At 55.4% G+C, this 16,137-nt stretch overlaps 1 protein-coding gene across 1 annotated transcript in view; it reads left to right on the top strand.

Moving 5' to 3' along the window:
- Positions 1-15,123: 15,123 nt before the first annotated feature.
- Positions 15,124-16,137, top strand: part of DUSP11 (dual specificity phosphatase 11) — a 151,577-nt gene continuing 150,563 nt past the window's right edge. Inside the window, exon 1 of the mRNA XM_073618213.1 lies at positions 15,124-15,323. Within this exon, the coding sequence (XP_073474314.1) occupies positions 15,124-15,323 (200 nt within the window). The remainder of the gene's footprint in view (positions 15,324-16,137) is intronic.

The following is a 16,137-nucleotide window of genomic DNA, read 5'->3' on the forward strand; positions in this document are numbered from 1 at the left end:
CACCTAACCCTAACCCTAGCCCTAACCCCCTAACCCCAACCACCTAACCCTAACCAACTAACCCTAAACCCCTAACCTAACCCACCTAAACCCCAACCCCCCTAACACCCTAACCCTAACCCCAACCCAAAACCCTAACCCCTGATCTAACCCCTAACCCTAACCCTAAACCCTAACCCTAACCCTGACCTTAAATCTACCCCTAACCCTGACCTTAAATCTACCCCTAACCCTAACACCCTAACCCCTAACCCCCAACCCAAAACCCAGACTGGAGGAGGAGAGAGATATGAGTTATCATCCAGGAGAAGCAGGGATAGGAGAAAAGGGAGAAAGAAGAGTGACCATACTAAAGGATAAATGTGTTAACCCTACTAACCCCTCAACCCAAAACCCATTTAATGACTTGACCCTTAAAACACTAAGCCCAAAATTCTAACCAACAAAAAGGAAATAAAAACAATCAAATTTCACATTACAACAAGGAGCACACACCAGCAAAAGGCACAAACCAACATCTTGATGCACAGTCCTGTTTGCTTCTTCAGATAAAGCAGCAAAAAAGCTGCAATTCCAGTTCCTGATGAACCCTCTGAACTTCGGTCAGTGTGTACAGCTGTATGACCAGCTTTTGTTGAAGGGACATGTTGGAAAACCAGCAGCCAATGGTTGCTGATGCTGATCAGTGTATTCTGTCAGGGAGGTGGAAGTCCTCCTGTCAGAATACAATAGCACAGCGGGAGAGATCACCACACCAACATCACTTTGTGTTAGTACGGAGATCTGTCAGTTTTTTTATTCAACACACTGGTTAAATGAAAAAAAATACCAGTGTGTACTGGGCTTAAAGCCGAGACCAATATCTTTGCAGCTGTCTGTGAACAAACAGGACTGTGCAGCAGCTAAGATGTTGTCACGGCTTTACTCAGCCACATACAACTAAATTCCATCCTCTGCTGCTGTGTATGAAGAGACAGGACTGTGCAGCTGCAGAGTATTCCATTGTTTGCAGCAGCGATGTTAGCCCGGGCCTTACTTAGTCACATGCAGAGTCCTGTCTGCGTGTTCAGATATAACAGCAAAGAAGACATTGGCTCGGTCTTACTAACATACAAACAAACAAGGCAATGGCAGCCTCTTTACTGCTGTGTATGAAGAAACAGGACTGTGCAGCAGAAGAGGCTGATATTTAGTTGTGTGCATGGGGCTAGGGAAGGCCTAGCTAAAGTCTTTAATCTGCTGCACAGTTCTGTTGCTTGTTCAGATATAGCAGCAGACATTGACCCGGCTTAACCCAGCCATGTGCACACAACTAAATACGAGCCTCTTTGCTGCTGCATCTGAATAAACAGGACTGTGCATTAGAAAAGAGGCTGACATTCTGTGGTGTGCATGTGGCTGAGTAAGTCAGGGCCAACGTCTTCACTACTGCACAGTCCTGTTTATTCAGACACAGCAGCAAAGAGCCTGGTATTCTGGTGACTTGGCGTTACTCTGCTACATGCAGACAACTTCTTAGAACATGCAAACAGATTTTGTACATGTGGTTGAGGGTGCAGCATCTTAGTTTTGGGTCCAGCTTTAGTCCTGTTGCATGTTCAGAGAGAGTAACTGTATTGCCCCATCAGCCCCCTTTATACTTACTGTGACAGGAGTTTCTTTGGGCGAGGGGGCCATGGAACAAGAAACCCTTGGAGAGGTTGGGAAACCCTTGTTTCAGCTCCACATGCACCTCCTATGTCTAAGTCACCCTGTGTCTCTAATAGGGGCACAGGGTGACCCAGAACCCCACTATGATCTGTACTAATCGGACTCACCGTACAACCACACTGGAATAATGTGTATATATATTGTATATTGTCTCATACTATGGTATGCTCTCTGTTGGGGCATTTGGGGTGTGGCTGTATTCCATTGTTCTATTGTGTCTGTCTTCCTTGGGAGAAAAGTATTATGGGATGCGTTTGTGTATTTGCTGTGAAGAGGGAGGGTGACTTTCTCCAACAGCTCTCCCTGCTGATTGGACAGTCTACCCGCCCCAAAATGCAGAGGGAGGGGGGATTGTCCTGAGTGTTACCTCTGTGTACCTGTGTTTCAATAAACAGTTCATGTTTAGCAGCCAGTACTGTCTATTTCTTAATTGTCAGTCGTTGGAACATCTGATATCTATATTCAGACTGGAGGAAGCGGCATATGATGAAAGCACTCAAGCGGAGTGTGGGACGTGTTGTTACACTTACCTGAGTCCTATCATGATCCAGGCTCTGTGCCCGTCTACAGCAGCTCTTTCCTCTCTCTCTGCTCACAGAGGCAGCAGTGGGAGACATTGGTTCCTTTTGCTATCAAATCATGGGAACAGAAAGTGAGGGACAGGTTGAGTAGCACTGTGTGCATCAACAGACAAACACTGCATGGCACCGGATTGAGCTGCAGGTGTGCCCCCAATGCAAGTGGCACTGCTATGCAGGCACTGGCATTCCAGTGTGCGTGGCTGGGGAAGCCGGGCCAATGTCAAACTGCTGCACAGTCTTTGCTTGTTCAGACTTAGCAATAGAGAAGAGGCCGGTATAGTGTGAATATGTTAGAGTGTGTCTGAGTCAGAGACAACATCCTAGCCGCTGCACAGTCCCATTACTAGTTCAGGAATATCAGTAGCGAGGAGGCCGGTATCTGATATGTGGTGGTAAAATCATCCTACCTTACATCCCAGGGTGTCCTTGGTACCCCGTCACTTCCTCCCATAGTCCAATCCAGGAGAAGTCCTCTGTAGATGACGGGACGTCTCTGACATCTGGCAGATCACAGCTTCTTTCTTCTCTGTCCTCAGAAGGCTCTTCACTCCACAGACCATCTGAAAGGTGACAGTTTTCTGGGTCAGAGAAAACCATCATAAGACAGGGAGTTACCCTGAGATGACAGAAATAGGCTGAACACAGAGTCTGGGATGATAGGAAAGCCAGTCCTTTGGGATTGCTGCCTCCTGACTATCTCCAGAGCCTCTAACCCAAAGAATGCAGATTGTGAATTCGTACTTTACTGGCTGAAGACTAAAATAATAACACCCGGCTGTCCATCTATGTCTGGAGGCCCCCTACACCTCCATCCCTCCCCTCTATATCACTGTCCTCATCTGAGCATCTATATCTGGAGGTACCCTACACCCCCATCCCTCCCCTCTATATCACTGTCCTCATCTGTCCATCTATGTCTGGAGGCCCCCTACACCCCCATCCCTCCCCTCTATATCACTGTCCTCATCTGTCCATCTATGTCTGGAGGTACCCTACACCCCCATCCCTCCCCTCTATCTCACTGTCCTCATCTGTCCATCTATGTCTGGAGGTACCCTACACCCCCATCCCTCCCCTCTATCTCACTGTCCTCATCTGTCCATCTATGTCTGGAGGTACCCTACACCTCCATCCCTCCCCTCTATCTCACTGTCCTCATCTGTCCATCTATGTCTGGAGGTACCCTACACCCCCATTCCTCCCCTCTATATCACTGTCCTCATCTGTCCATCTATGTCTGGAGGTACCCTACACCCCATCCCTCCCCTCTATATCACTGTCCTCATCTGTCCATCCATGTCTGGAGGTACCCTACACCCCAATCCCTCCCCTCTATATCACTGTCCTCATCTGTCCATCTATGTCTGGAGGCACCCTACACCTCCATCCCTCCCCTCTATATCACTGTCCTCATCTGAGCATCTATATCTGGAGGTACCCTACACCCCCATCCCTCCCCTATATATCACTGTCCTCATCTGTCCATCTATGTCTGGAGGCCCCCTACACCCCATCCCCCCCTCTATCTCACTGTCCTCATCTGTCCATCTATGTCTGGAGGTACCCTACACCCCCATCCCTCCCCTCTATCTCACTGTCCTCATCTGTCCATCTATGTCTGGAGGTACCCTACACCCCCATCCCTCCCCTCTATCTCACTGTCCTCATCTGTCCATCTATGTCTGGAGGTACCCTACACCCCCATCCCTCCCCTCTATCTCACTGTCCTCATCTGTCCATCTATGTCTGGAGGTACCCTACACCCCCATCCCTCCCCTCTATATCACTGTCCTCATCTGTCCATCTATGTCTGGAGGTACCCTACACCCCATCCCTCCCCTCTATATCACTGCCCTCATCTGCCCATCTATGTCTGGAGGCCCCCTACACCCCATCCCTCCCCTCTATCTCACTGTCCTCATCTGTCTATCCATGTCTGGAGGTACCCTACACCCCCATCCCTCCCCTCTATATCACTGTCCTCATCTGTCCATCTATGTCTGGAGGTCCCCTACACCCCAATCCCTCCCCTCTATATCACTGTCCTCATCTGTCCATCTATGTCTGGAGGCACCCTACACCCCCATCCCTCCCCGCTATCTCTCCGTCCTCATCTATCCATCTATGACTGGAAGAACCCTACACCCCCACCCCTATCTCACTGTCACCACCTGAGCATCTATGTCCTGAGGCCCCCTACACCCCCATCCCTCCTCTCTATATCACTGTCATCATCTATCCATCTATGACTGGAAGAACCTTTCACCCCCATCCCATCTAGCTCCCCCTTTAATATATTTTACCAACAACTGCTCCATCTCCTCCATAGGGTGAGTACATGGATTGAAAACTGGCTACAAGGGCGAGTTCAGAGGGTGGTGATAAATGGGGAGTACTCAGAATGGTCAGGGGTGGGTAGTGGGGTCCCCCAGGGTTCTGTGCTGGGACCAATCCTATTTAATTTGTTTATAAACGATCTGGAGGATGGGATAAACAGTTCAATCTCTGTATTTGCAGACGATACTAAGCTAAGCAGGGCAATAACTTCTCCGCAGGATGTGGAAATCTTGCAAAAAGACCTGAACAAATTAATGGGGTGGGCGACTACATGGCAAATGAGGTTCAATGTAGAAAAATGTAAAATAATGCATTTGGGTGGCAAAAATATGAATGCAATCTATAGACTGGGGGGAGAACCTCTGGGGGAATCTAGGATGGAAAAGGACCTGGGGGTCCTAGTGGATGATAGGCTCAGCAATGGCATGCAATGCCAAGCTGCTGCTAATAAAGCAAACAGAATATTGGCATTAAAAAGGGATCAACTCCAGAGATAAAACGATAATTCTCCTGCTCTACAAGACTCTGGTCCGGCCGCACCTGGAGTATGCTGTCCAGTTCTGGGCACCAGTCCTCAGGAAGGATGTACTGGAAATGGAGCGAGTACAAAGAAGGGCAACAAAGCTAATAAAGGGTCTGGAGGATCTTCGTTATGAGGAAAGGTTGCGAGCACTGAACTTATTCTCTCTGGAGAAGAGACGCTTGAGAGGGGATATGATTTCAATTTACAAAAACCGTACTGGTGACCCCACAATAGGGATAAAACTTTTTCGCAGAAGAGAGTTTAATAAGACTCGTGGCCACTCATTACAATTAGAAGAAAAGAGGTTTAACCTTAAACTACGTAGAGGGTTCTTTACTGTAAGAGCGGCAAGGATGTGGAATTCCCTTCCACAGGCGGTGGTCTCAGCGGGGAGCATTGATAGCTTCAAGAAACTATTAGATAATCACCTGAATGACCACAATATACAGGGATATGTAATGTAATACTGACACATAATCACACACATAGGTTGGACTTGATGAACCTGTGTCTTTTTTCAACCTCACCTACTATGTAACTATGTAACTAAGATCTTCTATGCATCTTGATTTTTTTTACCTTCAGCGTGAATCGCATACTCCTCTTTTATCCATCCTGATGCTGAAGTCGGGGGGTCAGTCTAATGGGGCCCCTCAGATTTTTTCCTCAGGTTGTTCCTTCATTCTGCTGAAAAGAGAATATTATTATGAGTTAGTGAGACTCACCAGTCATGGTTTAATGGTTCCCAGTCCAGTTTTATTTTTACAGACAAAGTACTTCCCACTCATCTCTCTATGGACAAAGTTCCCGGCTGTTTTGACCTCACTGGCAGCTTGCTTGCTGCAGAGACTTCACAGTAATTCAGAAGTCTTAGAGTAAGAGATGAGCAGTGAGTGTGAGATGTGTGTGAGGGAGGACATGCTGGGGGGTCCCATGGGGGGAGGAAAATACAAACTATCTCCAGCCCACCATTGTAAGAATACAAAAATATGACATTTATTATCCAGAAAACATTGTGAGTGCGGCCTGAGAAAAGGGTCATCGGGGGTCCTAAAATGTCACACTGTCTGGGGGCAATAAATCTCCTATTTCTGTATTATTACCATTCGGTGCTGGTGATAGTTTACATTCAGGACTAGTCTACAGACAACGCCATCCACCATTATTTATACCCTGACCCCTCCATACATACCCCGGTCACCATCACCCCCCATTCCATCCCTCCATCATTACCTTCACTCATACACCCCCCAGTCACCATCACATCACCCCTCCATTCCACCCATACACCCTCCGGACACCATCGCCCATTTCCTCGTCACCCCCTTTATCCATAACCCCCCCACCATCTTCCCCATCCCATCCCCTTATTGCCCCCATACACCCCCCGGCCACCATCCCCCATTTACTGCCCTTCAACTATACAACCCTAAGGCCCCCATTACCCCCATTCCATCCTAATCCCCCATATAACTCCCCTTCCCCATGACCCCATCACATGCCTTATTTTCCCACACACACCCATCACCCTCATTACATTTCCCTATTCCCACCAAACCCCCATTCCATTCGACTAGTCTCCCCATACACCCCCAGGCCCTCATCACCCCATTCCATCCACAAATACACTCCCAGACCCCTATTCCATCATGCTACTCCCCCCATACAGCCCCCAGGCCCTCATCTACCCCCATTCCATCCCCTATCCCCCCACTCATACCCCTAGATCTCCATCACCCCCATTGCATCTCTCTATTCCCCCCACAGACCCCCATTATATATGACTAGTCTCCTCATACACTCATCACCCCCATTCCACCCCCAAATACACCTCCATCACATCCCCCTACTCCCCCCAGGCCCCCATTCCATCCACCTACTCTCCCTATACACCTATATTACATCCCCTATCCCCCCATACCCACCCCAGACCTCCATCACCCCCATTCTATTCCCTATTACCCCCATATCAACCTCAGGCCCCCATTACCTCTATGCCATCCCCCTATTGTGCCAATTAACCCCCAGATCCCCATTCCATCTTCTTATTCACCCCATACACCCCACCCCGGGGCCTCCATCTCCTCCATTACATCCTCCTACTCCCCCCATACACCCCCCCGGGGCCTCCATCTCCCCCATTACATCCTCCTACTCCCCCCATACACACACCCCGGGGCCTCCATCTCCCCCATTACATCCTCCTACTCCCCCCATACACCCCCCCGGGGCCTCCATCTCCCCCATTACATCCTCCTACTCCCCCCATACACCCCCCCGGGGCCTCCATCTCCCCCATTACATCCTCCTACTCCCCCCATACACACCCCCCGGGGCCTCCATCTCCCCCATTACATCCTCCTACTCCGCCCCATACACACCCCCCCAGAGCCTCCATCTCCCCCCACTATATCCTCCTACTCCGCCCCATACACCCCCCCCAGAGCCTCCATCTCCCCCCACTATATCCTCCTACTCCGCCCACACACACCCCTGGGGCCTCCATCTCCCCCATTACATCCTCCTACTCCGCCCCATACACACCCCCCCAGAGCCTCCATCTCCCCCATTACATCCTCCTACTCCGCCCCATACACACCCCCCCAGAGCCTCCATCTCCCCCATTACATCCTCCTACTCCCCCCATACAGCCCCCCGGGGCCTCCATCTCCCCCATTACATCCTCCTACACCCCCCCATACACCCCCCAGGGGGCCTCCATCTCCCCCATTACATCCTCCTACTCCCCCCATACACCCCCCCGGGGGCCTCCATCACCCCCATTACATCCTCCTACTCCCCCCATACACCCCCCCGGGGGCCCCCATCTCCCCCATTACATCCTCCTACTCCCCCCCATACACCCCCCCGGGGGCCTCCATCTCCACCATTACATCCTCCTACTCCCCCCATACACCCCCCCGGGGGCCTCCATCTCCCCCATTACATCCTCCTACTCCCCCCATACACCCCCCCGGGGGCCTCCATCACCCCCATTACATCCTCCTACTCCCCCCATACACACCCCCGGGGCCTCCATCTCCCCCATTACATCCTCCTACTCCCCCCATACACACCCCCCGGGGCCTCCATCTCCCCCATTACATCCTCCTACTCCCCCCATACACCCCCCCGGGGGCCTCCATCTCCCCCATTACATCCTCCTACTCCCCCCATACACCCCCCGGGGGCCTCCATCTCCCCCATTACATCCTCCTACTCCCCCCATACACACCCCCTGGGGCCTCCATCTCCCCCATTACATCCTCCTACTCCCCCCCATACACACCCCCCGGGGCCTTCATCTCCCCCATTACATCCTGCTACTCCCCCCATACACATCCCCCCGGGGCCTCCATCTCCCCCCATTACATCCTCCTACTCCGCCCCATACACACCCCCCCAGAGCCTCCATCTCCCCCCATTACATCCTCCTACTCCCCCCAATACACACCCCACGGGGCCTCCATCTCCCCCATTACATCCTCCTACTCCCCCCATACACACCCCCCCAGAGCCTCCATCTCCCCCATTACATCCTCCTACTCCGCCCCATACACACCCCCCCCAGAGCCTCAATCTCCCCCCACTATATCCTCCTACTCCGCCCACACACACCCCCGGGGCCTCCATCTCCCCCATTACATCCTCCTACTCTGCCCCATACACACACTCCCAGAGCCTCCATCTCCCCCACTACATCCCCCTACTTCGCCCCATACACACCCCCCACCGGGGCCTCCATCACATCCTCCTAATCCCCCCATACACACCCCCGGGGCCTCCATCTCCCCCATTACATCCTCCTACTCCGCCCCATACACACCCCCCCAGAGCCTCCATCTCCCCCCACTATATCCTCCTACTCCGCCCCATACACCCCCCCCAGAGCCTCCATCTCCCCCCACTATATCCTCCTACTCCGCCCACACACACCCCTGGGGCCTCCATCTCCCCCATTACATCCTCCTACTCCGCCCCATACACACCCCCCCAGAGCCTCCATCTCCCCCATTACATCCTCCTACTCCGCCCCATACACACCCCCCCACCGGGGCCTCCATCTCCCCCATCACATCCTCCTACTCCCCCCATACAGCCCCCCGGGGCCTCCATCTCCCCCATTACATCCTCCTACTCCCCCCATACACCCCCCCGGGGGCCTCCATCTCCCCCATTACATCCTCCTACTCCCCCCATACACCCCCCCCGGGGGCCTCCATCACCCCCATTACATCCTCCTACTCCCCCCATACACCCCCCCGGGGGCCTTCATCTCCCCCATTACATCCTCCTACTCCCCCCCATACACCCCCCCGGGGGCCTCCATCTCCCCCATTACATCCTCCTACTCCCCCCATACACCCCCCCGGGGGCCTCCATCACCCCCATTACATCCTCCTACTCCCCCCATACACACCCCCGGGGCCTCCATCTCCCCCATTACATCCTCCTACTCCCCCCATACACACCCCCAGGGGCCTCCATCTCCCCCATTACATCCTCCTACTCCCCCCCATACACACCCCCGGGGGCCTCCATCTCCCCCATTACATCCTCCTACTCCGCCCCATACACACACCCCCAGAGCCTCCATCTCCCCCCACTATATCCTCCTACTCTGCCCACACACACTCCCCACGGGGCCTCCATCTACCCCATTACATCCTCCTACTCCCCCCATACACACCCCCTGGGGCCTCCATCTCCCCCATTACATCCTCCTACTCCCCCCCATACACACCCCCCGGGGCCTTCATCTCCCCCATTACATCCTGCTACTCCCCCCATACACATCCCCCCGGGGCCTCCATCTCCCCCCATTACATCCTCCTACTCCGCCCCATACAAACCCCCCCCAGAGCCTCCATCTCCCCCCATTACATCCTCCTACTCCCCCCAATACACACCCCACGGGGCCTCCATCTCCCCCATTACATCCTCCTACTCCCCCCATACACACCCCCCGGGGCCTTCATCTCCCCCATTACATCCTCCTACTCCGGCCCATACACACCCCCCCAGAGCCTCCATCTCCCCCATTACATCCTCCTACTCCGCCCCATACACACCCCCCCAGAGTCTCCATCTCCCCCCACTATATCCTCCTACTCCGCCCACACACACCCCCGGGGCCTCCATCTCCCCCATTACATCCTCCTACTCTACCCCATACACACACTCCCAGAGCCTCCATCTCCCCCATTACATCCCTCTACTTCGCCCCATACACACCCCCCACCGGGGCCTCCATCACATCCTCCTAATCCCCCCATACACCCCCCCGGGGCCTCCATCTCCCCCATTACATCCTCCTACTCCCCCCATATACACCCCCGGGGCCTTCATCTCCCCCATTACATCCTCCTACTCCCCCCCATACACCCCTCGGGGGGCCTCCATCTCCCCCATTACATCCTACTTCTCCCCCCCTACACCCACCCCCCCGGGGCCTCCATCTCCCCCATTACATCCTCCTGTTCCCCCCATACACACCCCCCCGGGCCTCCATCTCCCCCATTACATCCTCCTACTCCACCCCATGCACACACCCCCAGAGCCTCCATCTCACCCCACTATATCCTCCTACTCCGCCCACACACAGCCCCCAATGGGGCCTCCATCTCCCCCATTACATCCTCCTACTCCCCCCATACACCCCCCCCTGGGGCCTCCATCTCCCCCATTACATCCTCCTACTCCCCCCATACACACCCCCCGGGGCCACCATCCCCCCATTACATCCTCCTACTCCCCCCCCATACACACCCCCCCGGGGCCTTCATCTCCCCCATTACATCCTGCTACTTCCCCCATACACATCCCCCGGGGCCTCCATCTCCCCCCATTACATCCTCCTACTCCGCCCCATACACACACCCCCCGGGGCCACCATCCCCCCATTACATCCTCCTACTCCCCCCCATACACACCCCCCCGGGGCCTTCATCTCCCCCATTACATCCTGCTACTTCCCCCCATACACATCCCCCGGGGCCTCCATCTCCCCCCATTACATCCTCCTACTCCGCCCCATACACACACCCCCAGAGCCTCCATCTCCCCCCATTACATCCTCCTCCTCCCCCCCAATACACACCCCCCGGGGCCTCCATCTCCCCATTACGTCCTCCTACTCCCCCCATACACACCCCCCCGGGGCCTCCGCCTCCCCGATTATATCCTCCTACTCCCCCCTTACACACCCCCCGGGGCCTCCATCTCCCCCATTATATCCTCCTACTCCCCCAATACACCACCCTGGGGCCTCCATCTCCCCCATTACATCCTCCTACTCTCCCCATACACCCCCCCCGGGCCTCATTCTCCCCCATTACATCCTCCTACTCCCCCCATACACCCCCCCGGGGCCTCCATCTCCTCCATTACATCCTCCTACTACCCCCATACACCCCCCCCGGGGCCTCCATCTCCCCCATTACATCCTCCTACTCCCCCCATACACACCCCCCGGGGCCTCCATCTCCCCCATTACATCCTCCGACTCCCCCCATACACACCCCCCGGGGCCTCCATCTCCCCCATTACATCCTCCTACTCCCCCCATACACACCCCCCGGGGCCTCCATCTCCCCCATTACATCCTCCTACTCCCCCCATACACACCCTCCGGGGTCTCCATCTCCCCCATTACATCCTCCTACTCCCCCCCATACACACCCCCGGGGCCTCCATCTCCCCCATTACATCCTCCTACTCCCCCCATACACCCCCCCGGGGGCCTCCATCACCCCCATTACATCCTCCTACTCCCCCCATACACACCCCCCGGGGCCTCCATCTCCCCCATTACATCCTCCTACTCCCCCCCATACACACCCCCCGGGGCCTCCATCTCCCCCATTACATCCTCCTACTCCGCCCCATACACACACCCCCAGAGCCTCCATCTCCCCCCACTATATCCTCCTACTCTGCCCACACACACTCCCCACGGGGCCTCCATCTACCCCATTACATCCTCCTACTCCCCCCATACACACCCCCTGGGGCCTCCATCTCCCCCATTACATCCTCCTACTCCCCCCCATACACACCCCCCGGGGCCTTCATCTCCCCCATTACATCCTGCTACTCCCCCCATACACATCCCCCCGGGGCCTCCATCTCCCCCCATTACATCCTCCTACTCCGCCCCATACACACCCCCCCCCAGAGCCTCCATCTCCCCCCATTACATCCTCCTACTCCCCCCAATACACACCCCACGGGGCCTCCATCTCCCCCATTACATCCTCCTACTCCCCCCATACACACCCCCCGGGGCCTTCATCTCCCCCATTACATCCTCCTACTCCGGCCCATACACACCCCCCCAGAGCCTCCATCTCCCCCATTACATCCTCCTACTCCGCCCCATACACACCCCCCCAGAGTCTCCATCTCCCCCCACTATATCCTCCTACTCCGCCCACACACACCCCCGGGGCCTCCATCTCCCCCATTACATCCTCCTACTCTACCCCATACACACACTCCCAGAGCCTCCATCTCCCCCATTACATCCCTCTACTTCGCCCCATACACACCCCCCACCGGGGCCTCCATCACATCCTCCTAATCCCCCCATACACCCCCCCGGGGCCTCCATCTCCCCCATTACATCCTCCTACTCCCCCCATATACACCCCCGGGGCCTTCATCTCCCCCATTACATCCTCCTACTCCCCCCCATACACCCCTCGGGGGGCCTCCATCTCCCCCATTACATCCTACTTCTCCCCCCCCTACACCCACCCCCCCGGGGCCTCCATCTCCCCCATTACATCCTCCTGTTCCCCCCATACACACCCCCCCGGGCCTCCATCTCCCCCATTACATCCTCCTACTCCACCCCATGCACACACCCCCAGAGCCTCCATCTCACCCCACTATATCCTCCTACTCCGCCCACACACACCCCCCAATGGGGCCTCCATCTCCCCCATTACATCCTCCTACTCCCCCCCATACACACCCCCCGGGGCCACCATCCCCCCATTACATCCTCCTACTCCCCCCCATACACACCCCCCCGGGGCCTTCATCTCCCCCATTACATCCTGCTACTTCCCCCATACACATCCCCCGGGGCCTCCATCTCCCCCCATTACATCCTCCTACTCCGCCCCATACACACACCCCCCGGGGCCACCATCCCCCCATTACATCCTCCTACTCCCCCCCATACACACCCCCCCGGGGCCTTCATCTCCCCCATTACATCCTGCTACTTCCCCCCATACACATCCCCCGGGGCCTCCATCTCCCCCCATTACATCCTCCTACTCCGCCCCATACACACACCCCCAGAGCCTCCATCTCCCCCCATTACATCCTCCTCCTCCCCCCCAATACACACCCCCCGGGGCCTCCATCTCCCCATTACGTCCTCCTACTCCCCCCATACACACCCCCCCGGGGCCTCCGCCTCCCCGATTATATCCTCCTACTCCCCCCTTACACACCCCCCGGGGCCTCCATCTCCCCCATTATATCCTCCTACTCCCCCAATACACCACCCCGGGGCCTCCATCTCCCCCATTACATCCTCCTACTCTCCCCATACACCCCCCCCCGGGCCTCATTCTCCCCCATTACATCCTCCTACTCCCCCCATACACCCCCCCGGGGCCTCCATCTCCTCCATTACATCCTCCTACTACCCCCATACACACCCCCCCGGGGCCTCCATCTCCCCCATTACATCCTCCTACTCCCCCCATACACACCCCCCGGGGCCTCCATCTCCCCCATTACATCCTCCTACTCCCCCCATACACACCCCCCGGGGCCTCCATCTCCCCCATTACATCCTCCTACTCCCCCCATACACACCCCCCGGGGGCCTCCATCTCCCCCATTACATCCTCCTACTCCCCCCATACACACCCCCCGGGGCCTCCATCACCCCCATTACATCCTCCTACTCCCCCCATACACCCCCCCGGGGCCTCCATCTCCCCCATTACATCCTCCTACTCCCCCCATACACACCCCCCGGGGCCTCCATCTCCCCCATTACATCCTCCTACTCCGCCCCATACACACCCCCCCAGAGCCTCCATCTCCCCCCACTATATCCTCCTACTCCCCCCATACACACCCCCCCAGAGCCTCCATCTCCCCCCACTATATCCTCCTACTCCGCCCCATACACCCCCCCCAGAGCCTCCATCTCCCCCCACTATATCCTCCTACTCCGCCCACACACACCCCTGGGGCCTCCATCTCCCCCATTACATCCTCCTACTCCGCCCCATACACACCCCCCCAGAGCCTCCATCTCCCCCATTACATCCTCCTACTCCCCCCATACAGCCCCCCGGGGCCTCCATCTCCCCCATTACATCCTCCTACACCCCCCCATACACCCCCCAGGGGGCCTCCATCTCCCCCATTACATCCTCCTACTCCCCCCATACACCCCCCCGGGGGCCTCCATCACCCCCATTACATCCTCCTACTCCCCCCATACACCCCCCCGGGGGCCCCCATCTCCCCCATTACATCCTCCTACTCCCCCCCATACACCCCCCCGGGGGCCTCCATCTCCCCCATTACATCCTCCTACTCCCCCCATACACACCCCCGGGGGCCTCCATCACCCCCATTACATCCTCCTACTACCCCCATACACACCCTCCGGGGTCTCCATCTCCCCCATTACATCCTCCTACTCCCCCCCATACACACCCCCGGGGCCTCCATCTCCCCCATTACATCCTCCTACTCCCCCCATACACACACACACACACACTCAGACCTCCATTCCACCCCCATATCATCCCCAGGCACCCATAGCCCTCATTCTATCCCCCTAGTCCCCCCATACACACACCCAGACCCCCATCACCTCCATTCCATCCCCCTTTTATCCCCATATCACATATTTCCACCAACCTTTCCTCTGTGGTGAGCACAGAGCTACCATCTTGGAAAGTAGAGAACAATGAATTGGTCTTCAACAAGATGGCGGCCGCAGATAGACTCAGAAACAAATCTTTTCCGCTAAACAAGTTCAGCTTCCATTGCTTCCACAATGAGGAGATCATCGATAAAATAGTGTCTGATGTGGACGGGACACGTTATGCATCAAGCTTCTTCCCGGCCCGGATTGTATTGAGGAAAGATAATATTCTGTGCGGAAAGTTCAGAGGGAGTCATACCAGGTTCTGCCACCAGATGGCAGCCTTATCATGTCATATATATATAGAGTGTGCTTAGAAATACGAAGTGCTGCCACATTCATCCACAAGGCGGCAGCAAAGTAGCAGCTATATTCTCTGTATAGACAATAAATGTGAGCGTTACCAGGATCAGCCAGCAGATGGCAGCATAGTGTTTGCATGAGCGAAAGCGCATGCCCAGTCTGCCGCCATTTTATGGTAGAGAATTATTTAGATCTTCAAAAAAATGGCGGCACGACGGACTTTTCTATTTAGTGTACTGCGCATGACCAGAACAGCTGCCATTTAGCCGAGCAGTAAATAGTACTCACTGAAGTAAATGGTCTTCAGTAATATGGCGCCGTGTTCATTATACTCATAGGGTTAGTTTCGCCCCGTCAGGCTCGATTTTCAGAAGGCAAACTGTAGAAGTTAGATGGAACACCAATCACTGTGCAGTGGGCGTGACCGTGTCCGAGCGGACTTGATAGGGAGCCGTGTTTTACAAGGGCGGGGATAGTTGCCAGGCTCCGCCCCCACCATTCTTATTGGACAATCCATAATGTTTCTTGGAGCCGGTGACGTCATTTTATTATTGAGATAATGACACGAATGGAGATTACTTTCACATAAAGACCCCGGAGCTACGAGAATCGGGACGACGAGGCCGCCATTTTACTGAAGACCTCCTCGTTTTATGAAAAAGAGGGGGAAATGAGATTGAGACATGTCTGCTGTTGCCGCCATCATGTTGAGGTCCAAGAAATTAGTATAATAAAAATGGCGTCCTACGCAAGCGCAGTATACGATTATAACA

This window comes from Aquarana catesbeiana, linkage group LG03 (genome assembly GCF_042186555.1).
Source record: "Aquarana catesbeiana isolate 2022-GZ linkage group LG03, ASM4218655v1, whole genome shotgun sequence".
Taxonomy (NCBI): Eukaryota; Metazoa; Chordata; class Amphibia; order Anura; family Ranidae; genus Aquarana; species Aquarana catesbeiana.